Raw genomic sequence first — 26,686 nt, 5'->3', positions numbered from 1 at the left:
TGAGAGTAGGATGGAATATCATTTGGCTCAGCAAACAGTAACAAGTAGACAGGACTATTTCCCAGTGACCATTCAGTAACTTTCTAATAGTTCAGTTATATCTTAGCATTTGCTCATTTAACTGACACATTTATTTAAAGTGTTACAACGAAGCAGAATCTAATCCAACATTGCTATGAGTTCTGTAACTAAGTGTCCATCAAATGAACGGCTGTAAACAAGTTCACGATACGTCTAAGATGGACACAGAAATCAAGTGCGTTAAATCAAAATTAAACATGCTGGCTAGAGAGAGCGCTACTATTTTTCAATTTTGATTTATTTGTGTAGCGCTATTAAAGGTGGGGTCTCCGTTGTTTGAGAAACGCTTCAGAAAACTGTCGGGCCGACAAACAAAACAAAAACAAAACTAACGTGTAGCCAATGAGCAGAAAGGGGCGGGTCTTGTCAATATGTGTGGAGAGAGTGTTCAGTGCGCATGTGTGACATTAGCAGAAAGCGGTTTTTACATTGACATGGCGGATAAAAACAAAGAAAGAAAGCGAAGAAAGGCTTACGATAAGGCAGGAAGTAGGACCCATGTTATAGGATCAGCTTTCCAGCGCTGGAGAGAACTGAAAGAGCAGGAAGTTGGCAGCGTATTCACAGATTGGAGTTTCCCGAGTCAATAACTCCTGAGCTAAATGCTGTTACTACACAAATAACACCTCTTTTCTATCGTAGTAATGTAGAGAGGCAGCTACAACCGTGTTTTGCTAGTAACAGCGTTTAGCTCAGGAGTTAAAGACTCGGGAAACTCGAATCTGTGAATATGCGGCCAACTTTACCTAAGACGGCGAGGTTGTTTTTTTCCTTCTCGATAGGTGAGTAACGTTGGTTTTGCTTTGTAAATACGCAGAACTAATATATGCCGTCCTTTGCATGATTATGCTTGTGTGTCATTTTTGCTTGTTTGTTTATCTTCAATCATATTGTTCTTCCCTTCAGCAATGACAGACACATTTTGTTCCATTAGTTGCCTGGGTTACATATGTATGTGTGGGCGGAGCTATCAATACAGGGGTGGGACCCATTTGGGTTAGGGGCGTGTTTGTTTTGGTGATTTCAAATGTCAATATTGGCTTTTAAACAACGGAGACCCCACCTTTAACAATTGACATTGTCTCAGAGCAGAGATGTAGTCTGCAGTTCTACCACAAACAATAGACTGCTAGGATTAAAGGGTTTCCTCAGGAGTTTTGCGGATGGCTAACAATCCTAGATAAATCTCTAGATCAAGCAATTCTGATTGATAAGTTTTATATAACAGCAGCGCTGACAGTAATGCTCGTTACAATGCAAAGCACAGGACTTTATTAATGCACTCAATCTATTATCATTTCTGCATTAGCAGCCAGTTCTGATACTTTAGTATGGTAGACAATACACTTAACCTACATCTTTATTATAAACGTGTGTTTGTTAGTGTAGAATCGTTGCTGTGATGAAGGTCAAAGTCTTTTATTATTTATTATAGAATCATATGGACGGAGTCGCCAGTGTCATCACTTTGTATCACGGAAAGCTGTTCCTTTAAATTAACCACCAGATCTGCAGTACAGATGGTTTTATATAGGGATATATGGGTTCCCAGAACCATGGACCATTTATTTATTTATTTTTGCAAGATTCATTTCTAGAGAAAAAATTAAAAAGGAACTTGTTTTGCAGACATTCTTCAACATTGAAGCTAATTATAAACAGATCAAATGTAAGGCAGGTTGTTCATTAATACAAGTAAATATATGGGGGGATGTGGTAGCCAAGTGGTTAAGGTGATGGGCTACCAATCAGAAGGTTGTGAGTTCGATTCCTGCGTCCACCAAGCTGCCACTGCTGGGCCCCGAACAAGGCCCTTAACTCTCAATTGCTCAGTTGTATAAAAATGTAAGTCGCTCTGGATAAGGGCATCTGCTAAATGCTGTAAATGTAAATATGGTTATATAAATATAGTATAAAGTGATTGCTGTGGTATGAGAGGAATACAAAACACTTTAAAGCATGCTGTTCTTCGGTTTTGGAGTGGCAATTGCATCACCACCCCATTGTTGCTTATTTAACTGTAATAACACCTTGAGTGATAATTTATTTTTTCCTTAAAGGTACTTAACCACTGACAGGTGAAGTGAATAATATTGATTATCTCATTACAGTGGCATCTTTAAAGGGGTGGGGTATATTAGGCTGAAGCTGAAGTGTCGGTCATCAAAGAGTGATTTTGATGAGGCCAGGTTGTGATGGCTAGACTACTGGGTCAGAGCATCTCTAATATAATAGGTTTTGTGGGGTGTTTCCAGCATGCAATGACTAGTACCTACCAAAAGTGGTCCAAAGAAGGTTAACTGATGAACCAGCGACAGGGTCACAGGCACACAAGTCTCATTGTTTTTGTGGGGAATGAAGGCTCGCCTGTCCGGTCTGATCCCACAGAAGAGCTACTGCAGCACAAATTGCTGAAAAAGTTAATGAGAATGGTGTCACAACACACAGTGCAGCACAGCTTGGCGTAGACCTGTCAGCATGAACGCTCTGACTCCTGTGTCCACCTCTGAAAGCACCTACATTGGGCACTTGAGCATCAGAAATGAATCATGGCACAGTGGTGGTCTGTTCTGATGAATTTTTGTTGACGGCGGAGGCAATGTGTGTCACTTACCTGTGGAAGAGATGGCACCAGGAAACTATGAAGGCAAGCCAGTGTAGGCAGTGTGATATTCTTCTGTTGGGAAACCTTGGGCCCTGGCATTTGTTTGACGTGTACCATGTACTTAAATGTCTGAGCAGGATAAAGCACCGTGACACAATACAGGAATTGTCTAGGAAACTTATAATGTGTTGAAGATTTTCAAGATCATGTGTCCCTCCAAATTCCCCAGACCTCAGTCCGAGCGTATGTGGGATTATGGGTATGGAGGCCCAACCTCACAACTTCTAGGATCTGCTGGTAATGTCTTGGTGCCAGATACCACAACACACCTTCAGAGGTCGTGTGGAGTCCATGCCCCATTGGATCAGAGCTGTTTTGGCACAAGGGGTATCTACACAACATTAGGCAGATGATTTTAATCTTTACTGATTGGTGTATAAGGCTACATTCACACAGTATGCAAGAAGTGAGCATTTCTTTTGAGAGTTGCTTGCGATATGTGCTGCATAATTTTGCATGTTCGTCATCACCACCCCAAATGTTTATTTATGAGGTCTGTTACCTTGCTGCCCTGCCACTGAAATCGTCCTTCACTATTATCCTCCATCTTACCTTCCTGGTACCGTGAAATTATGATGAATGTTGAGCTGGATTGGCAGAAAAGTCATGTGAATTCTGAGCTGCCTCTTCAGACAAGGTCCCATTGCCACGGATTGGATACATATCAGATTTCAGTACCATGTATAAAAATGACCCAAATCAGAATGAAGAATGTTAGATTCACCGTGTTCTTTACTGTTCATCCATGTATGTAACAAATCCATGTCACCTTTGAAGAAAAAGCTTTGTTTTGGGCCATTTTTGCCATCTTTGCGATTGTAGCCTAATTACAGTACGTACGATTAACCCCAGAGTCAAGGTTTGTTTCTAGACTTGTGCAATATGATGTGCTCATCATAACCATTTGATACGACACGGCCACCTTATCCCTTGATGTTTATTCCAATTATATTATACCTGCCAACCTTTATGCTCCACATTAGAGTATGCCATCACTCAAACTTACTCCAAAAGTGAGCAGCCATTTCACCCAAAACAAACGAAGCCGGAGACGAGCCACATGTAAATCTGCTATCACTCACCTCACATATGCACTTACCTAACTTTCTTTTGAGGAAAATGAGAAAATATGTTGAGTTTATTAAACGTGAAGTAAAATCTATTTGAGTCTGTTTAAGTTGGCTAACATCACACAAGGATATTTTATATATAAAAAATAAGTTCATTCTTTCCGTCACAAATACCATCAAATTATGTCCACCAAAAAAGACTCTCAAAAGATTTTGAAGTGTTAAATCGAACACTTTTACAAGTGAATGTTGGTTGTGATTAGAAAGTGATCAACATGCAGTTATTTATTGAGTTTTTTCTTGGTGCTCTCACTGATCTCACAGTTGTTGTTTTTGTTTATTTATTTATTTATTTATTTATTTATTTATTTATTTATTTATTTATTTTTACAATTTACTGCAGAAACAGTTAAAAATCCAGCACCCTTGAGGGCTTGAGAGATATTTCTGAGAGATATATGCGCCTTAAACCCTGATGGTGGAAATACTCATTTTTCTGACCTTGTTTATGCCGTTAGCAAAATGTTCACCACCTCAAGCTATTCAGATGTTACTATCCCTGGATTTGGATCGAATTTTGGACTTCACCTTTAACAGGCCTAAGATGAAATCTAAACAAACGTCTCCAAATTTCTAAAGGAATTCCTCAGCATCGGAGCAGTGTTTCTTTACGAGCTCAGAGTACATCAGGTTCTGTTATCTAGCTGCTGGAAAGCAGAGGTCAACTCCATCTCACGTCAGTCTGTTTAAGGAATTCAGTCCCTGGACTGTGAAATCCACTCAAGTGGACAATTATTGATTTTCATTCATGGAATTATTCCACTAATTCTCCAAGTTGACCCAAATAGAATCAAAATCGACTAATCCAATAACCTTTTGTCACCCCGTCTTGGAGTTATTCATCAGATATAAAAGCAGCCTTGACCTTTATATAGTAGGATGAATCGGAATCAATTGCAAGATTTAATCTGAAGTCATTTTCAGGTGACTTGTTGAGAGTCTGTCAGCAGCAGTAGCAGTATTTAACTTCGGATAAGCTTTGGAAAGCTATTTCTTTTTTCATTTGCTTGAGCCATATGTTCAGTAAACACTAGTAGTATTATTTCACATTGCTCACACTGACAACCCCAGGCTATGCTTAACATTTCCATCAAAACACAAGTCGAAACCCTGGGACGTAAGTAGATGCGTTGCTGTGTGTCACGTTCACAGTGTAACAGTGAAACAGATATTTAATAACTATTTTCCTGTTAGAGTAGTTCCGAGTGTATATCAGGCCATTTATTTTATTGTTTTTTATTTTTCTATTATAGTCCCATTTGTTGAAATATATTTATTAATTTATTTATTTATTTATTTTTACACAACAGGTGTATGCAGTGATGCTATGGTGATGTAGCATGATTCTTGGTGGTGTATAAATATTTATAAAGCAAAATATGAGTATAAAATCTTGTATTACTTTCTTTTGAAAATTTCTTGGTGTTTAGTCAGGTGTTTATTGAGCCAAACCTTGACTTGTTTAGTTCTGAGTACTGTGTAGAGACTCGTAATTAAATGAGTAAAACTACCTGAGATCAAGTAGTGATCTGAAACAAATTCACTGTTGGTTGTTGGTTCCTACATCAGTAGGTTTTTGCATGCATTTTTTCCCCTTTTTATTTATTTATTTATTTAGGACAGAAATTTCAGGCCACAGACTTCATTAATAGCTGTCACGTTACTGGAGTGATTTATTCAACAGCAAGAGGGCAGCAGATACTCAGGGAGGAAAACCAGCTAGAAAACAGTGAAATGTCTGCTAGTCACAGATGACTGTGCATACTGCTTAGCAGGGGTTATGCTAAGCACTGCACTGCAGATAATGTATGGGTGATAGTTTGTGTGTGTGTGTGTGGGTGTGGGTGTGGGTGTGGGTGAGATTATATTAGCAGAAGAGAGAAAGTGTGTGTGTGTGTTAGCAAAGGTCACGTACAGTAGAGGTGCAGCGAGCCTGCAGCAGATAAACTCTGAATCCATCTCTCTCTCTGTGTGTGTGTGTGTGTGTTTTTTAAAACCAAAGCTTACTAATGTCACCTCACTCAAGCCCAGGGGATTGTGGGCACAATTGAGACATTATGAGGAAGTGTTCAAACAAATATAAATGGGAGATTTCCTCAGATTTAAGTGTTGCATGCTTTTGAAATTTAAATCACAGCCTGTCTCGACACTTCCCTGCCACAGAGCACCACCTTGCTCTGCCAAAAAAAGAAATGAAAGCGTTCAGCTGAGCCAAAGTAATTACAAGTGTGTCACGCCTCTCTGCCTCTTTTCAATCCTCTTTTAAGAGCTGGTTGTTGGAAGCCTGAGCTTGACCTCTGACCTTTGCTCTTGTTAGGGTCAGCAGCAGCATGAAGGGCGGAGGAGGGGGGAAGGAGGTGCCAGCAGAGGGCGAGGTGAGCAGCAAGCAGAGGCCCAAACGCAAGTGCCTGCAGTGGCACCCGCTGCTTTCCAAGAAGAAGGCCCTGGACTTCTCTGAGGAAGAAGAAGAGGAGGATGAGGAAGAGCTGGAGAAGGTGCCTTATGAGTTTAGGTTGTTTTAATGCTGAGCAAACGGCATAATTTGCAGTCAGAGGAAAAAGCGTATTCTTGCATGCAGTCTCTTAAAGTTGTTGTAATCTTGACTGCTGCATAATTGTTTTAATTGATTTAAGGGACTGATGAAATATAACCTGCCTGACTGATGCCAATGGTGTGATATAGATTCATTTCTGGAACGATTATCCATACTAAAGTATAGTATTATCCATACTATTATTATACTATATTATACTATTATTAGTATTATACTAAAGTAACGATTATCCATACTAAAGTATAGTATTATCCATACTATTATTATACTATATTATACTATTATTAGTATTATACTAAAGTAACGATTATCCATACTAAAGTTGTGTCTCGTAAGCTATTTTCACACATTCACAGTACACAGTAGTTTAACAGCAGCTGATTGTGTGAGACTATTCTGATCTGACCTTCTAGTGTAAACACAGGTCTGGATGTTTAACCCCTTCTAGTGTTTTTTTGTTTGTTTTTTTTGGGGTGTGTATTTTTATGATAAATGTGGTCTCTTTAGAATCTGCCCTAGCCTAAACCCCTCTCTCCCTAACTCCCGTGTGACCCTAAACAATTCTAAACAGTAGAATAAAGCACCAGCAGGTTGAAATGGTCTATAGTCAGAGGAAGTCCATTGTGACTCCAAACAAGCTTAGAAACTATACTTGATATTCACTGTAATATGAATTGTACAGTAAAGCTGAATGAGAAATGTTTGAATATTTTTAGGGTTACTGACAGGATTTCACAGGAATGTATGTGTAGGTGTTATTTCCTGGTAAACTGTTGGTTTGAAGCTGTAATACGATTGGCTAATAGCCTGAACAATGAACAGTAGTGGGTATTCATTGATAAAAGAAGCTGTAGCTTCACTAGATAAACTTCTATCATTTCATGGTTTATAATATATCGAAGAAAAAAAACAACTGTGACATAACGTATGGGTCGGATGATCTGCGTTTTATTTCCCCGGTCCAAAGACATGCGTTGTAGGCTGATTGACATCTTTAAATTGTCTGTACTGAATGGGTGTGTGAGAGTGTGTGCGTTTGTGCCCTGGGATAGACAGGCATCCTGTCCAGGCTGTACCCTGCCTTGTGCTCCGAGTGTCCTGGGGCAGGCTTCAGGTTCCCTGAGACCCAGTAGGATAAGTGGTGTAGAGGATGGATGGATGGATGGATGGATGGATATAACTCTGTCAGTTTTGGTTTAGTGTTTAACATTGATGTTACAGGTACAGATCTCCTCCATGTTCGTGGCTACTGTGAATCTCGGGCATTTCTCTGTGTTTTAAATGAAAGCAGGATATCCAACAGGTTACAAACAGAGCAGTTCAGACACAAGTGAAGTTTACTTTTAATAAACAGGCAGATGGCATACAATCAGTTATGTATTTGTTTGGCTTGTATGCAGCCCAATCACAAACATTAGATTAAGTAGTAAACTGTAATAAAACTGCAATATGGTTAATGCTTGTGCATTTTTTTCCAGGTTTCATTGGAGAGCCCTGAGCACAGCAGTCAGACTCCTGAGTGTGTGGCAATGGAGGATGATGGTGAGGAAGACTCTTCAGAACAGCGTGCTCGCCGGCCCATGAATGCTTTTCTGCTATTCTGTAAGCGGCACCGTTCACTGGTTCGCCAGGAACACCCCAGACTGGACAACCGTGGAGCCACCAAGATCCTGGCAGACTGGTGGGCCGTGCTGGAGCCCAGTGAGAAGCAGAAATACACCGACATGGCCAAGGAGGTGAGACAGACCCTACAAGGTTTAGTGGTAATTTCCAAATTTAACAAATCCCAACACTTCAGACGTTGAGGCTAATCAATTAAGATTTGTTACAGATTGTTCAAGATAATTGTTATATGATCCTTTAGTGTATATATATATATATATTCTCATAAACTACAATTAAAGAATCTATCCACTAGTATTAAAGTTTAGGCAGCAAAGTGTATATCAAGCCTCTTTTAATTTCCCCTAGAACCTAAGGCTCAAAGTCTCATTTTTCATTCGATTTACTTCATTCTTCTAGTCAGATTAAAGCAATTTCATGTCCCACTGAAAAACAAAACATTGGGTATCTGGACGTATATACAGATATTTTAATTTTGATATAAAATGTGCATTTATATCGAGCCGTATGTGTCTGTGCAGATTTATTTAAATGATTCACAAGGCACAAACTGAGAAACATTGAGATACAACGATATTGTTTACTATTCAGAATCTCTCTCTCTCACACACACACACACACACACACACACACACACAGTGATAGAGAGAGCACGTTATTAGGACACCTGTACACCTATTCAGTTCACACATCAACCACCAGAATGAGGTAAACAATGTGATCACTGTGATGATGACCCTGGACTGATAATATTGGATTTTCCATACAACAGACTTTAGAGTTTTATGTTTCTCAGAATGGTGCAATAAAGAAAAAACATATAGTGAGCAGCAGTTCTGCAGATGGAAAGGCATTGCTGAGAGGGCAACAGAGAACATCCGGACCTTTTCGAGCTGACAGGAAAATCTACAGTATCTTGGATAAAGTCTTTGTGCATTTGTGTTGATCAGAAAAGCATCTCAGAATGCAAAACATGTCCAGCCTCAAGGTGACTAGTTTTACAACAGCCATGCTAGGGCTCGCTTCTGTCACCAAGAACTGGAGCTTCAGAATGGAAATATATAGTCTGGACTGATGAATCTTCTGCCATGGCACACAGATGGTACCGTCAGAATTTGGCACCAACAGCATGAATCCTGGATCCAACCTTCCTTATGTTGACAATGCAGGCTGGTGGAGGTGGTGTAGTGGTGTGGGGAATATTTTCTTTTCACACTTTGGGTTAATTAATACCAATCACTCATCACTTGAATACCACAGACCATTTGTTGCTGACCATCTCCTTCCCTTCACGGCCACAGTTTCCCATCATCTAATGGCTATTTCTAGCATGAAAATGCACTATATCATAAAACAAAAGTCATCTCAGAGAACTTCATGAGTTCATTTCATGAACTGTGAGTTTCTTGTTCTTCAGTGGCTTTCCCAGTCTCTGGATCTGAATCCGGTTGACAGAGATGGGGGACTCGAGTCATGACTTGACTCGAGTCAGACTTGCGTCGCGAATTTGAGATTTGAGACTTGCTTGACAAATATTAAAAAAGACTCGACTTTGACTTGACATTCATGACTTGAGACTTGACTCGGACTTGAGTTAAATGACTCAGAGATGGGGGACTCGACTTGTCTCGAGTCAGACTTAAGTCGCAAATTTGAGACTTGCTTGACAAATATTAAAAAAGACTTCGACTTTGACTTGACATTCATGACTTGAGACTTACTTGTGACTTGCACCAGTATTAGCATAATGTTCATAATAAAGTGCTCAGAGATCGTAAATCAAATTTTAGTATCTTAAGTCCAAGCATATTAGAGACCAGTATGAATTATACAAATTATACAACTACAATGACACTATTATTAAAGGTATGTGGTTTTGAGTGGGGAACGAAAGGCTGGGGTTAATGTTGATCTCCGATTTCTTATATTTCTTCTTTTTCTCACAGTAGTACTTGTGCCGTGTGGTGTTTTGTGTGTCTGTGTTGAGCAGTATAAAGATGCCTTTATGAAAGCAAATCCAGGCTATAAGTGGTGTCCTGCTACCAGCAAGCCAGTGAAGAGTCCCACTCACGCAGTGAGTAACGTGCGCAAGAAGACCTGGTCTGTGCCCTCCAACAACACCAAGGACATCCCTGTTGCCAAAAAAGTGCCCAAAACCGACAGCACACCACAGCTAAACTTCGCCATGGCAGGTGGGTTTCATAAACTACCGATATATTTTAGTATTTTTATCATGACTCACATTAAATACATCCTGCAGAACTATAATAATAAGGAAGAATCTGAAGTCAGGAATTTCATTCAGAACTGAATTAAAAAGTACGTTAAACATTGGACATTGGAACAAGGGCTCAAACTTTAACTCTAAAGGTTTGCATTTGGTTTATTATGTCTTTATTGTGAGTGAGAAATGATAGGACTCGCAACAGACTACTGCAAAACTTGTGAACTTTGGTTTGTAGGACTCAAGTGCCTAAATTCACTGTTAACCTGATCGGTGTTTATCAGATAATCGTGCTTATTGTCAATAGCAGAGGGCAGGCTGACGGGTCTAGCACAGAATAGAATAGTCCACAACTACAATGAACCACAAGCAACCAAAGATAGGATTAAATGTTCCAAATTGCAAGACTTTGCAAATAAAAAGTGACACACTGGGTTTAAAACTAACCAAGGTACCAACAAGGAAGAGGTGAACACAACAGCAGAACAAATCAGCAATAGGACAAGGGAGGAGACAGGACCAAAACACAAACACGCTTGTCACTTTGAGAACTGCGACACATTCAGAGCAGGGAAAACTGACAAAAGGCCAAAGTCTGTAACCCAAGACTGAACAAAGCTCTGATTTCTGAATGCATATTGATTTGCAAAGTGTCTAATTGCCTGCACATGCATAGCTTCGCTAAGGAAGCGTGCACATCAGGTTAGTGACCTTTCACTGAGAACACAGTTATTCAGAAGCCAGACATTTATTTACATAGTACAGAAGAATAGCAGTTTATCGGCGAATGTTTAATGTACAGGTGTAGTTTTTAAGTGTAGTATGATTGCTGGCACACTGATGAAAACAAATAGACAAGAGTTTAGAAAGGAATGTATTAAGCAAACACTAAATCTATCACAAACACAAGCATTAAGAGCCAGGAGCTTAGAAAATGTGAACAGTTTTACACATAAACAGGAGCAAAAAGGTGCAATACACACCAAGAAAGCTTTAAGTCCTTCACTCTGGTATTCATCAATGTGCATCAGTTTTTCCTGTGTGTACAAGGATCTTTAAACGATGCTCTGTAGTAGAGCAGCAAATATTCTGTGTATCCCAGTTCATTCACACACATGTTGAAGAAGATGGAAATCTTCAGTTCACTTCTAGAGCTGTATAATCCAGTGCTAAAACTCATGGTGAGCCAAGACCATTAATGTCTGTCAGGTTATAGCAAAGAAATATACACTCACTGTCCAATTTAATAGGAACAGCTATACACCAACTCTGCCAATTCTGTGACAGAAGCTCAATGCATCTTCACTTGATACTCACATGAGACATCAGAATGGGGGAAAAGTGTGATCTCTGTGAGGATAACTGTGCTGATCTCCTGAGATTTTTACACACAACAGTCTCTAGAGGTTATACAGAATTCAGCAGGCTGAAACACCTTGATGATGAGAGACATCCGAGGAGAAAACAGTTGAAAACTGGAAAGTAGAACCCAGTGTGGCGTAGAACCCAGTGTGGTCTTCTGTTGTTGTAGCCCGTCCAACTCTCAAGCTTGATGCCTTATGCACGGTGAGATGCATTTCCGCTTATCACAGATGTAAAGAGTAATTATATAACTTATCGTATCCATCCTGGCAGCTCAAACTAATTTGGCCATTTTTCTTTATCCTCAATTATCAGTGTTTTTCTTTTTCTTTTTTTTTTCTTTTTTTTTTTTTTTTTTACTCCATTCTGTGTAAACCCGAGAGACTCTTGTGTGCAAGGATCCCAGGAGATCAGTAGTTTCTGAAATACTCAAACCAGCCGTTCCTAATACGTTCCTATCAAAAACTCCAGACATACGAACAAAAGGCCGAAGTGTAATATTTTTTGTATTGAAACCAACAGTTTTGCCAACAAATGTGTTTTGACAAATACCAAAAAAAACCTGAGTTAAAAACTTAGCTGTTTGGCTAGACGTAGAGTCCCAGTCGTCATGTAACGCATCTAGATGAAGTCAGAAGTCACATATTGTCTCATTCATCTTTTGACCTCAATCCAATTTGTCTTTAGTGTATAGCAAATCACAGCCCATCTTCACTATCCCAAATCCTTTTTTATAGAAAGCCTTTTCAGAAGAGTGGAGGCTGATACAGCAGTGTGTGGATCAACTTTGTATTAATGCCATGCATGGTGCCATGCATGGTCCATGTCAGTCGTCCACATACTTTTGAGTGGCAGTGATTTACCTTTGATGTCTTGTTCCTGTATGTATGTTGTGTGTGTAGATCCAACTAAGATGGGTGGCCTGAGCATGCTGCTGCTAGCCGGAGAACACGCCCTGACTGCCAGAGAGGTACGACAACAACACTACATGATCGGTTTTATCATTGCGAAAGATGGTCTGATGGTCTGAAGCAGGGACTGTGGTTGGTTCTTGGGTTTACAGACTGTCAAGCTAAATGGTTGGATTAGGTAAAGGTTGAATCAGCTCCAAGGCAAGCAGTTATTCCATTTACCTTTGCATTACAAAATCTAGTTGTATTGCAAAATCAGGCTTTTCAGTAGGGGAATGACCACAGCAATTCAGATACTGCAGCTTCTTCAAATGTTGCAACCCCAGGAGTCACTACAACTGTAATATCAATTCCTTATAGCACTGGTTTATTCTTTTAAATGAACATAATCAATTATGGGTCATTATTTAAATGTGTACAATAATGTTTTGGATGTTTATTGGTGCTGTAGTGTGTTTTTTTTTTTTTTTTTCAAATAAAGGCTCCTGTAAGATGATGCTAAATACATGTTAAGTGACCGGGCAAATAAGCTAAAAACTCTAGTACTCAATAATAAATACAGTAAATAAATAGCTAATTTCTACCATTATAACTCATTGTATATTGTTATAGTTTGAACCCATGGTGACCATAAAATATCACAAGTCAAACCATGACCCAGCCTACTGAGGAGCCTTAAAGAACGGTGATCAGTGTGGGGTAGTATACTGTAATTCGTTAACAATTTAACACATACAGTATATTTAGCTAATGCGATCTAATAGAAGGTTTGTTCAGTAAATAATCCAATGTGCTATAAAACAATGGTGGTAACTCTAAAATGAAATTGCTAAAGCTACATGTCATACACGTATTGAAGTATCGATTCTGTCCGACATCTGCGTACTTATATACAGAGTTACAGCTCTGGGCTGTCGTTTATATTGACCTTGTACTTACTCTAATGAAGGTGACAGTCACAGTCCAGGTTACTAGATGTGTCTTTAAGGCACCATTCATACACATGTAATATATGACCTTCAGATAGCACTTTAGAAGTTGATTTTGTCATCCTCTGGAATAACCCGATAAAAGGATGTGCAGTTGAGTAGCACAGATCCTACTCTTTGTCATGTTTGACTTGAACAGGAAATACATTCCAAAGACTGAAGAAACAAACTTAGATGATCAGAGCCACGATTTCATTCCTGATTAAACTCTTGATTCAGTGAAGATGTTTTTTGTCATTAGTTGCACAATGCTAGCAGGACATCTTGTGACAAGATGATTTAAAGCCGGCAGGAAAACATGTGGGCATGTGGCCTAACTTCTCAGAACACATTTAGGACAACAAGTGGAAGTCGGCTTTATGTGAAATACAATCCGCTGATAAGTCTGTGTTAGTACCGACCTAACTTCTGCTTCCCTGAAATACTTGGCATGTGCACAAATAAATTGTTAATACAAAACCAGGGTACATACAGTATATGTGATGGATTGTGATTAGAGTATGAACAAACAAATCAGATTAGCTTTAAACACTTCAGATTTGGAAACCTGACGGATTGGGATATTATTTATTTTCGGTCTTGACGCATCGTCTGGCGAACGTGACTTTTAAAGATATGCAAAATCACACACCAGGTATAAACCATGTCCTCCACGTCTGCCGATATGGATTCATTTCTTCTAACAACTCAACACTTCCCACTAAAAGTCAGCACATGATTTATTCCTTACGTATTTAGTCCACATTACAGTACTGACACAAAGTGTTTAGAAATGTTTCTTTGAATGACAGAGTGGCTCAGTCCTCTTATACCAATATAAATGTGGGGATAAAATGCAGAGAAAAGCAATCTAACAGCTCAGAGAAGTTCTATAAATCTGTTCCCTGATCTTATCTGCTGTAAGCGAATTATGTAGATCTCATTAACAGTGTCAATCAGCAGCACTGACTGACATCAGCACATCAGTAGCAGTGTTTTCTGCCCTCTAGTGACGTCAAAGAGGTATCACAGCAGCAGTTATCAAAGGTTAGGCTCTTTATATAAGGCACAGTGTCTGTAAACACAGAGCAAGCTGTGTGTGTAGCACATCTGTTAAAAGCAGGAATTAGTATACAACACATACGAGATCTAGTCTAACGCTGACACAAGGGAATGTCAGTAAAATAAAGAGACCGTTCAGGGTGAATATCGGCATTATGTTATTTGTGCTATGGCATTAAATGGTAGGAAAAGAGCACCATGACAGCAGGGTGTGAGCAGGAACTTTACTGTAGCAATTCAGCTCAGAAATCAACATACCGTATCATGCGATTTTCCTGGCAGGATTATTTTATAGCATGACGAACACATTTGGTTTGGGTGTAATGACAAGTAAAGATGGCTACGGTTTGTGGTTATAGTAAACAAGTCAGTATGTTTATTTTTAAAGGGCTATGAATACATGTGTGAGAAGCAGAAACCGGGCTGATAAGCTAACACAAATTATGTTGCAGTTTTGCACTTAAAGATCTTTAAAAGTAGCCAAGAATACACAACTTTATGGCAATTTGGTGTTGAGGGATGATGTTCAGTGATGCTGCAGGAACCTGCAAGACTACAATGCGTAATATATGTTTACCGTGCATTCCTAAATCCGATTTATGCTTCGTAAACACGCTTAAAGGGCACAGACGAGCGTCTTCTGCTGGAGGTTCGGTGAGCAGCAGAAGGAGCAGGGTGTTCATTCTGCTGTCTGTGTCTCGAAATAAGTTCTCTTTGTTCCCTGATATAATGAACACATGATCTCTGGCCAGCGAAATCAATTGTGACAGGCCCATCTCCACTGTTACAGAGACTGAGCCGTGACTCAGTATAAACCCTCGCTGCACTGACGGTACCATTAGAGGAAAGACATGAGGAAATAAGTCTTAATTGTGATCATGTGTTTGTGCTTTGGGAAGTTGGATGGATGACCTGCTGTGGTACAATCTGTAAGCATCTCAGTGTAAGGCTACTGACCTTGGACCAGTTCGTCTCCATATACAGTAAATGGTATAGGAAATCTAAAAAGAAATCTGTTTGCAGATCTGTATTTTATTCTGTTAATTAAATAACAGTTTTGTTTTTTTTTTTTAATTGATTTTGTCTATACGATGAGATGAAATCTTTATATTGGGGTTTTCATCTGTAATGGGTTAAACCTTAAAGGAAACACAATCCTTGCTATAGATATCCCCCGTTACAGGACCGCATACATAAAACCAAAAGAAAAGGGAGAATGTATAATGTGAAAGATTTGAAATGTGCTTGAATAAGAGACTGTATTCTGTTGACGTCTCAGATCCCAGTTCAGAAAAATAACATTATCTAATCACTTGCATACTGCATCATATATCAAATATGGAGGACATTTAATACCAGGCTCAGGAGATGCCCATGTGCCTGTCTGTGTGCCTGTGAAGGCTTCTTGACTCTGAGGTAGAGCTCCGTCTGGCATGGTTGTGTCTCTGTGGACTGCTCTCATTGCTGTTAATCTGTAGTAAACTCCATTTTGCTGCTACTAAGTGATCCTAATTGCCCTCAGCTCTGCATTTATGTCACCGAAGAGCACCCGGGGGGGGTCCATCGAAAAACAATAAGCAGCATCTCCTTCTGTTTTATAGACAAACAGTATTACATCATTGGGCAAAATGTGGTTGTATTGATTGAGAGATTATTTTCAAAAGCAAGCAGGATTGGACACGTGCTTTACTAATGAATAACCACACATTACGTTCAGCATACACAGACATGCCACGACGCATGGCCTGCTTCTGTGGTCTGTTACGGCCGACACACGTCACTTAATTAGAAGCAAGAAATTTACACACAGGGCTTTTTGTGCAGATCTGGAAATGTAAAGGTTATTAATCTGGATTTCTGTCAATCTTTTAGACTGCTGTCAAAGAAACACTCCTGATTGTGTGTTTAGGCTCGACCTTATAGTTATGCACTTACTTAGAGAACTGAACAAAAAGAGAAAGGTATAAGAATCTGGAAAAGTGAAAATCTCTTCGAGTTTATTATGAGAGATTTTTACTTTATAACTTTTATTTCCCCCGATCTGATTGCAGCCAGGTTTAAGTGTAATAGCTGTAGCTAAATACAGACGTAGCTGCTACATGTATGGAAAAAGCAAGAGTATGTGCCTGCTTCCTGGCTTTGTTTCTGGCTGTGCATGCTTTAGACCTACAGGTCCTGTATTGTTGTCTGATGCCCCTTTTCCACCGAGGCAGTTTGAGTGCTGGTTCAGAGCCTAATTTAAAATCAGTTGTTTCTTTTACGACATCCAAAGCACAGGCTCTGAACCAGGAAAAGTGGTTCTTAAGTAGCACCAAAACATTGCTGGTCTAGACTTAAGAACCGCTTGCGTCTAGGGCTGGGGGCGGGGTTACTGTGACCAACAAGACAAAAGAGAACGTCTTTAGTGCCATTTTTAAATCATTTTAAAAAGCCATGAGCATTAACAGTAAGGCAACATCCACCATTGTCAATGTTGTGTTTGTGTTTGCCGCTGCTGTGCTAACGCTGCTGTATAACGTTGTATACAGTGATGTAAGACTCGGCTCTGTGATGGCTCTCTAGCCAATGGAAAGGCAAAGTGGAACCAACTTCAGACCAGCACCAGCGCTAGCTCTAAACCAGCACCTGGTTCTTTCTGGTGGAAAAGGGGGCATAAGTGTTGAATAGAGGAGCTGGTTTTCACTCTGTGGGAGCGTCTCCAAAAAGAACAGGACCTGAATCAGTATCCCTAGTTGTATTGCTGTTCAACTGAGCAATAATTTGTCTGTAAAATGAATATTATGCAAGTTTTATAGCTAGGAAAAGAAAAACCGTATTCATTTTGACCTTTCATATAACCTTTGATTCGAGGTCTCTGTGTGTGGCTTTTATTTCCAGTCTTATTCAAATTTTATTTGTCACATACACATTCTTTAGATATGTTATCCTAATTCTTTTCGTTTTTCATTTTTTTTTCAGATCTCGTCTAGTAATTCACAGAGCGGCGTTGCGGATGTTGCAAAGCATACTGGAAAATCTGCCCTTTTCCAGTTGGCCGAGGTAAAAATACCAAATACAGACATGAAGTGACGAGCAGCCGTGTGCAGAGCCGGCTTCAAACATGTAGGCTCAACATTTTGTACGCTTTCTTTGCACAGATTTCTTCCTGTCCACCCCAGCTTGTTGAAGGGTGTAAAAATTCGGAGTGTCGAAGCGCAGCAGCCCCACAGACCGAGGTGAGGAAACCTTTTCACTTCTAATCCTGTATATTATCGTAAGGAAGTGTGGAATCGCTCTCTATTAAGCTATCCACTTAAGACTCATTAAATTGCAGCATGTGGAACTGCTAAGCGGAAGAAGCACTTTACGTGGGCATAAAACTCGCTGGTTAATTGTGAGCTGCTGACCTTTAATTAGCTTTTTAGTATTCCCTTCTCTGGCAAACACCTTGTTAATTAAATTAATATGTTCATGAAGAATAAACAAAGCAATCGTATGTCATGCTGTAATAAGAACTAAGTACCAGCTAGGGAGAAGTTTTATACCTCCAACTTTAATTAAGATACTCAGATTAAAACTAAAGTGGCCTCACCTGCAGTGTGTGAGCAACATATACATGATGATTATTGGTTGGTCAACACACATTACACCACACGTGAGAATGAAAGATCTTCTGTAATATACTCGTATTTCTGAAACGCGACTGTCGTCATCTTGTTCTTGCTTTTAAGGTATGTGGCCTTTCTCAGCCCAACTCGCCAGATTTACCCAGCAGCTGCATGCAGTCTCCTCTATTTCAGCTGGCTGAGGTGAGTCTCCAGCCACGTACCATCGTACACTGCGTACAAGAGTCTAGTCCACTATATTTTACATTTGCAATATGTGGCATATCACCTTTATCCAGATCGACTCAGATTTATCTCATTTTTACAACCAACCAATACAAGTGGCAGCTATGCAGTGCTGGGATTTGAACTCGCGACCTTCTGGCCCGTAGTCTAATGTCTTAACCAATACCACTGCCAATTTTGTTACCTCCACAGTTCGTGCTTTGGGGGTTTTCTCCGGGAATTCCGGCAGGATGTGGTAGCTCAGTGGTTAGGGTGTTGGACTACTGATCAGAATGTTATGAGTTTGAATCCCAGGTCCACCAAGTAAATTCCAGTTTCCTTCCCAAGTCCAAAGTGTTGTGAGCTGATGGGGATTTCTGAATTGTGTGATTGTAACATCAGCTGGGTTGATTCAGGGTGTGTGTCGTGTCTCAACAACCCCAAAGGACACCCCCCCCCCCCCCCCTTCTCGAAACTATATTACATCATTCTGCACTATTATCAGAGAACCCTAATCGGTCCTTATTTGAGGAAACTAGCAGTAAGAATGAATGAATCTCAGTGGTTGGTTGTGCTCTTGTAGGAGAAATCATCAGCAAAGATTAAAGCACAATTTGTGTGTTATTCTTCTTATATCACAATGATTTACCACCGATTACATTTTCATGCCTCTGCCACAGTAAATATTGTAGTAGGGAAGGCATTATATTTACAACTTGTTCATCCTTGGTGCAAAATATTAAGAAGGAATGTCTGAATGTTTGTAGGATTTTTTTCTACATCAAGGTCACAGCAAGGTCGAACGTCTAAAAGTTTTACTCCGATAGCTTCTTTCCTCGGTCATGGCACGATTCACCAAATTAATCCACACATCTGACCAGTCAGTGAGATAAGAAACGATAACAACAGCTGTTACGTTCTCAGCTAAACTAGTCAGGCTTGTGCAAGCATCATCTCATAGCTTTTTTTGTCAGTGCGGTGTCTTTATGCCGTTGAGCAGAGGAGTCGTAAATCTATTATAACGTGTTATAATGATCGTGTGACTTAAGTCATTTTCCACCGAAATACAAATGAAGTTATCTTGGTCTGACCTTTTACCAACACAGAACTTGGGGACTGATGTCAGAACACATGCCTGAATTAGCTGCTTGTAGTGCGCCCCCCCCACCTTTTACTGTAAAGTCTGCTTTAAACATGCAAAAGTGTTTGTATATGTTATATTTTCCCTCTTTGAATTTGAAGATGAATTTGAGGTCTGATTATATGCTTACGTGCTGCCCATAAACTATCACGTACCAGCGTCTATGTAATCTGAAGTAAACGGTGTCCCACATCACGCTGCTTTGAGTGTTAAGTGTGGAGACTGAGGTGGTTGTGGCTCCTGTGGGCTTTTGGGGTTACAGAGCTTACTGGGGTTTTCAAACCATGGTAATAAGATTATAATTATTGTAGGAGGAAGCTGTTGATATTTAAATATATATATTTTGTTATCACAACTTTTAATGTGGATAATAACCAGGTTTTTTTTTTTACCATTGTTTTGTTGCAGATTTCATCTAGTGATTCTCAGGTTTCCATATCTGAGGTGAAGCAGTGCGGCCAGTCTGCTCTCTTTCAGCTTGCAGAGGTACAACGCACGCACACACACACACACACACACACACACACACACACACACACACAACACAATTTAACACATCACTAAGGTGCAATGTTCAGTATATAGAACTTTTTTGCACGTACAAAGCTGTAAAGTTTTCATATTTGGTGTGAAAGCCAAAAGCTTTTTTTATCTTATATAAGTACAAATGTAAAAATGTTCTGTGTATTTGTGTGTATGTGCGTGCACGTGCATGTGTGTGATCTGAGTGGACTGGGATCTCATTCATAATGAGGATATAGCAAAAGCAAAAGATGAATGACTAAATGAATGAATGAATGAATGTACCTGGGATTGTGCGGATGTAATGCTGACACCTGGTGGCTCTTGCTAGTATCACATATCTTGAGGTGTACATTAAAGAGAGTTTAACTGATTCACTGTATATAGATATTAACTCACCTGATCGTCAGAGGATATTAAAGATTAAATGAATGGTGTAAAACAAATCTGTTCAATATTTTGTTGTGCAATTGTTCTTGAATCATCTTTATCGTAAAAGATTTTTGTTCTGTCCAATCGACGTGTGTGCTGATGTGTACACATGTATTGATGCTTGTATTTTAGATGTGTTTAGCATCTGAAGCAGAAAAACTGGAGGCTCTGTCCTCCCAACCAGCCATGGACTCCTCCTCTCTCTGCGCCCAGGACAGTGCTCCAAACACAACCCCCACCATGGACCTTCCCACCCTGACATCAGCCTCATCCTCGCCGACGTCCTGTAAGAAAAAGAAGAAGAAGCCAAGCGACGTATCAAAAGGTGAAAAAAGCCCCGGCTCGCCCAAAAAACCCTGCAAGAAGCGTTCTTCGTCCAGCTCAGACCTCGAGAGCTTGATGTACACTATTGAGGCAGTGGCTAAAGGAGCCTGGGGCTCAGAGGAGATGGAGAACACCAGGAAGCGAGCGCGTCCTTCGGGCAGTCCGGTGCTTCAGCCTTCAACAGCAGAGAAGAAAAAGACCAAACTCAAAGTCAAGAAACAGCTCAGGACCAAGGAGGAAGAAGAGGAGAAGGGAGAAGGAGAGGACTGCAAAACACTTGAGGCAGAAGGGTCTCTGCTTATCCATGAAGCAGAGCTGAAATTCGAGTGCAAGGACGAAGCTGACGTTAAAGTGGACAGCACGGAGGATTCAGAGCCACACACCTCTACAGCACAGCAAAGCAAAAGCGTAGAACCGGCCTCCCCACTGCCAAGCAAAGGAGAAGAGAGGGAGCTGGAGGCTAAACCTGTTCTAATGCAAACAGAAGAGAAGGAGATCGAGCCCAAACCTGAGGCCTGTGGGTCACGGAAATCAGAACGGAGCTGTAAGGGAGCGCTGTACAAAACTCTGGTGTCTGAAGGAATGCTGACATCACTGCGGGCTAACGTCGACAGAGGTATCAGAGTTGTATTAGAACTGTAATATCATAAAAAAAAACTTTCCACAACTTCCGCAATTTTTGCCTTTGTAAGGTAACTGTTGGGTGTCGGTCAGGCTTAGCATTATTTTAGCTGTAATACAGTAAAACCACACTAACAGGAAGTCGCTAGGAATGCACAAATATAGGCATGTAAGACTGTATGTGTGTGATTTTCAGGAAAGCGAGGCTCCATGCGAGGCACCATGTCCGAGTCTGAGATAGGATGGACAGACGAAAGCTGTAATTTCAGCCAACCTGCTGCCAGCAACCCCAAAAAACTGAAAAAGTCCAAATCCAAAGAAGAGCCAGTGCCAGGGTGAGCTCACTCAGTCCCATTGACTTCTAAAGTCACATGGTTTTATTGTGATTAAATTATTGCTTTGTATTAGTGAGGTTTTTTATTTTTTTTTCACTTCCACACAAACATAACTGTATCTGTACAGTAAGGGTTAAACTGTCTATATGAGATAACTACGTTTATTGGAAGAAAAGCAGAACCAGCAGGTTCACAAAACAAACAGGATTATTGAGATTTCAAAGGGTGTTGGATTACTTTAGTCTGTGATGCATTGCTTTGTTTGTAGAAGGAAATCATAGACATTCAACACTTTGACTCCGAGTTTTAATTAGCACATGATACAAAAACATGATTGTTTTTTTTATATATATATATATATATATATATCTCTGCAGCAATTTAGGGAAGCTGGAGGAGGAGTTTGAGAAGAAGTTTAACAGCCTGCCTCAGTTCAGTCCGCTAACGTTCGACAAAAAGAGCACAGCTGTTACCAAAAGGAAGAAAGCCAACGTAGCCCACCCTCTGGAAAATCCTACGTCTAATAAGGGTGTGTATCGCTTTCAATCACTTCCTCTGAACCCATCCACTCCTTGCCTGTTTTAGTCATACCAACAGGAAGTGCTCAGTGCATGTCATGATGGCCATCTAACACAGCATGCCATCTTCCTCTTTTCTGTTTTATATACAATCAGGTCCATCCCCATCTCAGAAAAAGACTTTATTCCACAAGATTGTTAGCAAGTACAAGAACAAAAAGGAAAAGGCTGGAACTTTGGACAAAGGTGACACAGAGAAAGCATGTGTCATGTGTCTGTGCTTTCTATTTCTTTCTTTCTTTCTTTTTATTCTGGCTTCTTGTTTGCGTGTGTGTGTGTGTGTGTGTGGCTGAGTCGGTGTGGGTGTGTAAATGTACAAGCTCGTGTAGCTAAATAGACAGGTGGTGAGGATAGTTGTTTTACTGTGGTTTATAGCTCTGTCTCTGAGCTTTGTGCTGCAGAATAAAGTAGGTCACACACACACACACACACACGCACACACACACAAACTAAAAGGACAGAAGCACATATGAACATTATAGAAAATATTTTTCTAAATAATCACCAGAGTCTTTCTGCATATTTCCAAATACGGACCCTGCTACATTTTCCAGTGCTGCAGTACGCAAACGATAATTAGTGTCAGTCTAAACGCAGCACTGTAGCGCGAAGTGTGATGGAGCGTTTGATTTGTAGCACTAACATGTAGCATTTGTAGTAATAACATACCTGCCAATGTCTCCTGTCCGTAGCCGTAGCACAGCCTGACCCAACGGCCAGCGACACAGGCACGGCGAAGGCAGACTCCTCGAGCGCTTCGCTCTCTACTGAAACCCGTAAGACGGGAGATGTGCCTGTGGGCAGCCAGAAGAGGAAGGCCAGAAAAAGCAAAATCACACACTTGGTGCGCACAGCAGACGGGCGACTATCACCCGCTGAGGGTGAGTCACAGCATACGCAATAACACACATTAAAGTTGTCAGAATCTGTTTAACAGATCAGTGTTCAATTTCGGTTCTATTTGTAGTAACCTTACTTGAAACCTTTGGCCAAATGACCGTAATCCCACTTCAAAAATGTGAAGTGTGTCTTCATTCATTTTTTTTGATTCAACTGATTGATTCATTTTTTTCCTTTAATATTTCAGATTTTTGATTTAAGTAAAAATGTGATATTACATGTAAGTAGCATAAAGTTTCCTCTATTGACTTGGAGACTCCAATAAATTTGAGTTGTGTTTTTTTTTTTTTTTGAAACGCAAATGCCATTAAAATAAGCACGTTTTTTTTTTCACTATTGATAAATAAAAATCAATGGGAGTCAGAAGCAACTCATGGGACAAGGAAAGGCCACGTTCATTAATCACAGGTTGCTCATGCACTGCTGATGTATTTACTGCACATTCATTTACTCATCAGCACAATGGGTTCATACACATATTGGAAAGAAAAGCAACTAAGTTCATTTATTGTAAGAAGCTAATAAATCCGATAACAACATGGAATATAAACTCATCAGCTCATTTACTAGCACCTTCTCCCTCCTTGCTCTCACGGCATGATTTCCACATGGTGCAGGAAACGTTCTTCTGAGATTCTAGTCTGTGTTGACATGATTGTGTCACGTTTTTTTGCAAAACATTTAGGTTACAAAGCAAAAAATCTGTTTCATGAACATGGCAACGAGTTCACATGACCTTCTACGAAACAGGAAATTTGTAACATGACAGATTAACATGCTGGAAGTAGCCATTAGAAGATGGGTAAGTGACCATAAAGAGAGCCAGTGATGCTGGATTAGTATTTAAAGTGTATGCCAAAAGAGATCTTGCCCACACCAGTACCAGCAGTCTGGACTGTTGACACAGAGCATGTTGGGTCAAAGTGGCAGTTTCTGACCTTACCATCTGCATGTCGCAGCAGAAGCCAACATTCTTCACACCATTTTTTTTCCCCAATTGTTGGTGAGTTTGTACCCACTGTTCCCTCAGATTCCTTTTAGTTTAGCACCTGATGTGGATTTGTGCTGTTGTAGGCAACCCTCCTCAAGGTTTTTAAACAGTGTTTCTGTGTTTGAGTTGTTTTTATAGTGGTGGAGTTTTTTTTTTTTTAAGGTTATCATAGCCTTCCTTTCAACTCGACCCAGCACTGGCAAATCTCTGCCCGCCCTCTTCAACAAAGCATCCACTTGAGCCTTAACCGAATGAGCTTTTATTGATGGGAATGTAATGTAGGAGATTGTAGGTTTGGGGTAGGTTTAGATCTGATACACTGATGCTACTGCTTCTTTTGCTGGGCGAGTACAGAGACTTAGATGTTGAACCTGCACAAATATAGAGATATAAAGAATATGCCGGAGGAGGATAATGCACAAGGAGCCCTTTACAGCACATCTACACAGGTCGTGCCGGGGTGGTGGAGGGTAAGGAGGAAAAGCTGTAGCTGTGACTGTGTAGTGAGGCAGAGCCCTGGCGTTTACTCAGGATAATGAAGGTTACATCGATAGGAAAGCACAGTCGGCATCTAGGGAGCCAATCATGAACTAGCTGTACTAGTCATCTCGTCATCTGTACCAGAATAAATTCATGCCTCCCCTGGCAGCCACATGATTTGCAATTGCAACAAATTGTCAGACTCTGCTTTGGCACAGTTGGTCAGTATTTCTACATGTTGGTCTGTGCTGGACTGTATAGATGTTGTGTAAGGGCTTAGAACAGTGCTCTGTGTTCTGAGAGCCGTATCCAAATACAGAGTTTTTCCTAAAAGATTAGCTTCCTGAAGCTTGTGCCAATTCTGGGCATGTTGCATAAAGTGATACTACAACATACAGGAAAAAAACGTGTCCTGAGTGTGGCTTCGTGTCTTTGCAGCGGACAAAGTAAAGGAGCTGACCCAGGATCAGGATGGAAAGCCATTAACTCATGAGACTTTATGCAACACAGAGAGCTGCTCCACTGACCCCGGACCAGCCGAGACTGACAGCCTGCCGGCCTTCTTCAGTCTAGCAGCGCTCGCCGAGGTCGCTGCTATGGAGAACATGCATCGGTGTGTAAGAATACAAAGTGAACACACAAACACACAAAGATACACATACAGTATTGTGTAGAAGTCTAATAAAAATAAATGTAACCAGTAAAGTCAGTATTAGGCACGATAACCCTTTGCTTCTTCAAAAATCATTTAGTGGTCTGAAACATTTTGGGCAGCTTTATAACTTTAGTTAAACATTGTTTCCTCAGGAAAATGGTTTGTTTTTGCAGGCAAAACCTGCGAAAACCTGCAAAAGAAGTGTTGTGGAGTATTCATGTATATTTGTAGTAAACATTTTTTGTACTGAATAAACACCTAAGGAAACATTTGTATTAAACAAGAATTATGGTATAGACTTTTGTACAAACCCGATTCAAAAAAAGTTGGGACTCTATAGAAATTGTGAATAAAAACATTGCAATGATGTGGAAGTTTTAAATTTCAATATTTTATTCAGAATACAACATAGATGACATATCAAATGTTTAAACTGAGAAAATGTATCATTTTAAGCTGAAAATAAGTGTCATCAACACAATAAAATTTCATGGCATCAACACATCTCAAAGTTGGGACAAGGCCATGTTTACCACTGTGTGGCATCCCCTCTTCTTTTTATAACATGACTGAGGAGACAAGTTGCTCAAGTTTAGGAATAGGAATGTTGTCCCATTCTTGTCTAATACAGGCTTCTAGTTGCTCAGCTGTCTTAGGTCTTCCTTGTCGCACCTTCCTCTTTATGATGCGCAAAAAGTTTTCAATGGTTGAAAGATCTGGATTGCAGGCTGGCCATTTCAGTACCCGGATCCTTCTTCTACGCAGCCATGATGTTGTAGTTGATGCAGTATGTGGTCTGGCATTGTCATGTTGGAAAATGCAAGGTCTTCCCTGAAAGAGACGACGTCTGGATGGGAGCACATGTTGTTCTAGAACTTGGGTATACCTTTCAGCATTGATGGTGCCTTTCCAGAAGTGTAAACTGCCCATGCCACACGCACTCATGCAACCCCATATCATCAGAGATGCAGGCTTCTGAACTGAGCGCTGATAACAACTTAGGTTGTCCTTGTCCTCTTTAGTCTGGATGACATGGCGTTCCAAACTTTAAATTTTGATTTGTCTGACCACAGAATAGTTTTCCACTTTGCCACAGTCCATTTTAAATGAGCCTTGGCCCAGAGAAAACAGCTGCGCTTCTGGATCATGTTTAGATATGGCTTCTTTTTTGACCTATAGAGTTTTAGCCGGCAGCGGCGAATGGCACGGTGGATTGTGTTCACCCATGTTTTCTGGAACTATTCCTGAGCCCATGTTGTGATTTCCATTACAGTAGCATTCCTGTATGTGATACAGTGCCGTCTAAGGGCCCGAAGGT

General features: G+C 40.3%; 1 protein-coding gene across 4 annotated transcripts in view; it reads left to right on the top strand.

The window, feature by feature from the left end:
* LOC132863216 (HMG box transcription factor BBX) overlaps positions 1-26,686 on the top strand; it is a 39,366-nt gene that overhangs the window by 7,362 nt on the left and 5,318 nt on the right. For 3 of the 4 annotated variants that reach the window (XM_060895896.1, XM_060895895.1, XM_060895897.1), the window contains exons 3-16: positions 6,194-6,371; positions 7,909-8,166; positions 10,044-10,245; positions 12,542-12,609; positions 17,539-17,619; positions 17,718-17,795; positions 18,291-18,368; positions 19,939-20,016; positions 20,617-21,424; positions 21,626-21,764; positions 22,142-22,293; positions 22,439-22,528; positions 23,035-23,223; positions 25,152-25,326. In XM_060895896.1, the coding sequence (XP_060751879.1) occupies positions 6,207-6,371; positions 7,909-8,166; positions 10,044-10,245; positions 12,542-12,609; positions 17,539-17,619; positions 17,718-17,795; positions 18,291-18,368; positions 19,939-20,016; positions 20,617-21,424; positions 21,626-21,764; positions 22,142-22,293; positions 22,439-22,528; positions 23,035-23,223; positions 25,152-25,326 (2,561 nt within the window). In that variant the 5' untranslated portion in view covers positions 6,194-6,206. The remainder of the gene's footprint in view (positions 1-6,193; positions 6,372-7,908; positions 8,167-10,043; positions 10,246-12,541; positions 12,610-17,538; positions 17,620-17,717; positions 17,796-18,290; positions 18,369-19,938; positions 20,017-20,616; positions 21,425-21,625; positions 21,765-22,141; positions 22,294-22,438; positions 22,529-23,034; positions 23,224-25,151; positions 25,327-26,686) is intronic. The other variant, XM_060895899.1, reaches the window with a different exon arrangement.

Source organism: Tachysurus vachellii, chromosome 20 (genome assembly GCF_030014155.1).
Source record: "Tachysurus vachellii isolate PV-2020 chromosome 20, HZAU_Pvac_v1, whole genome shotgun sequence".
NCBI classification, from domain to species: Eukaryota; Metazoa; Chordata; class Actinopteri; order Siluriformes; family Bagridae; genus Tachysurus; species Tachysurus vachellii.
This window is presented reverse-complemented; position numbering and strand designations above follow the sequence as displayed.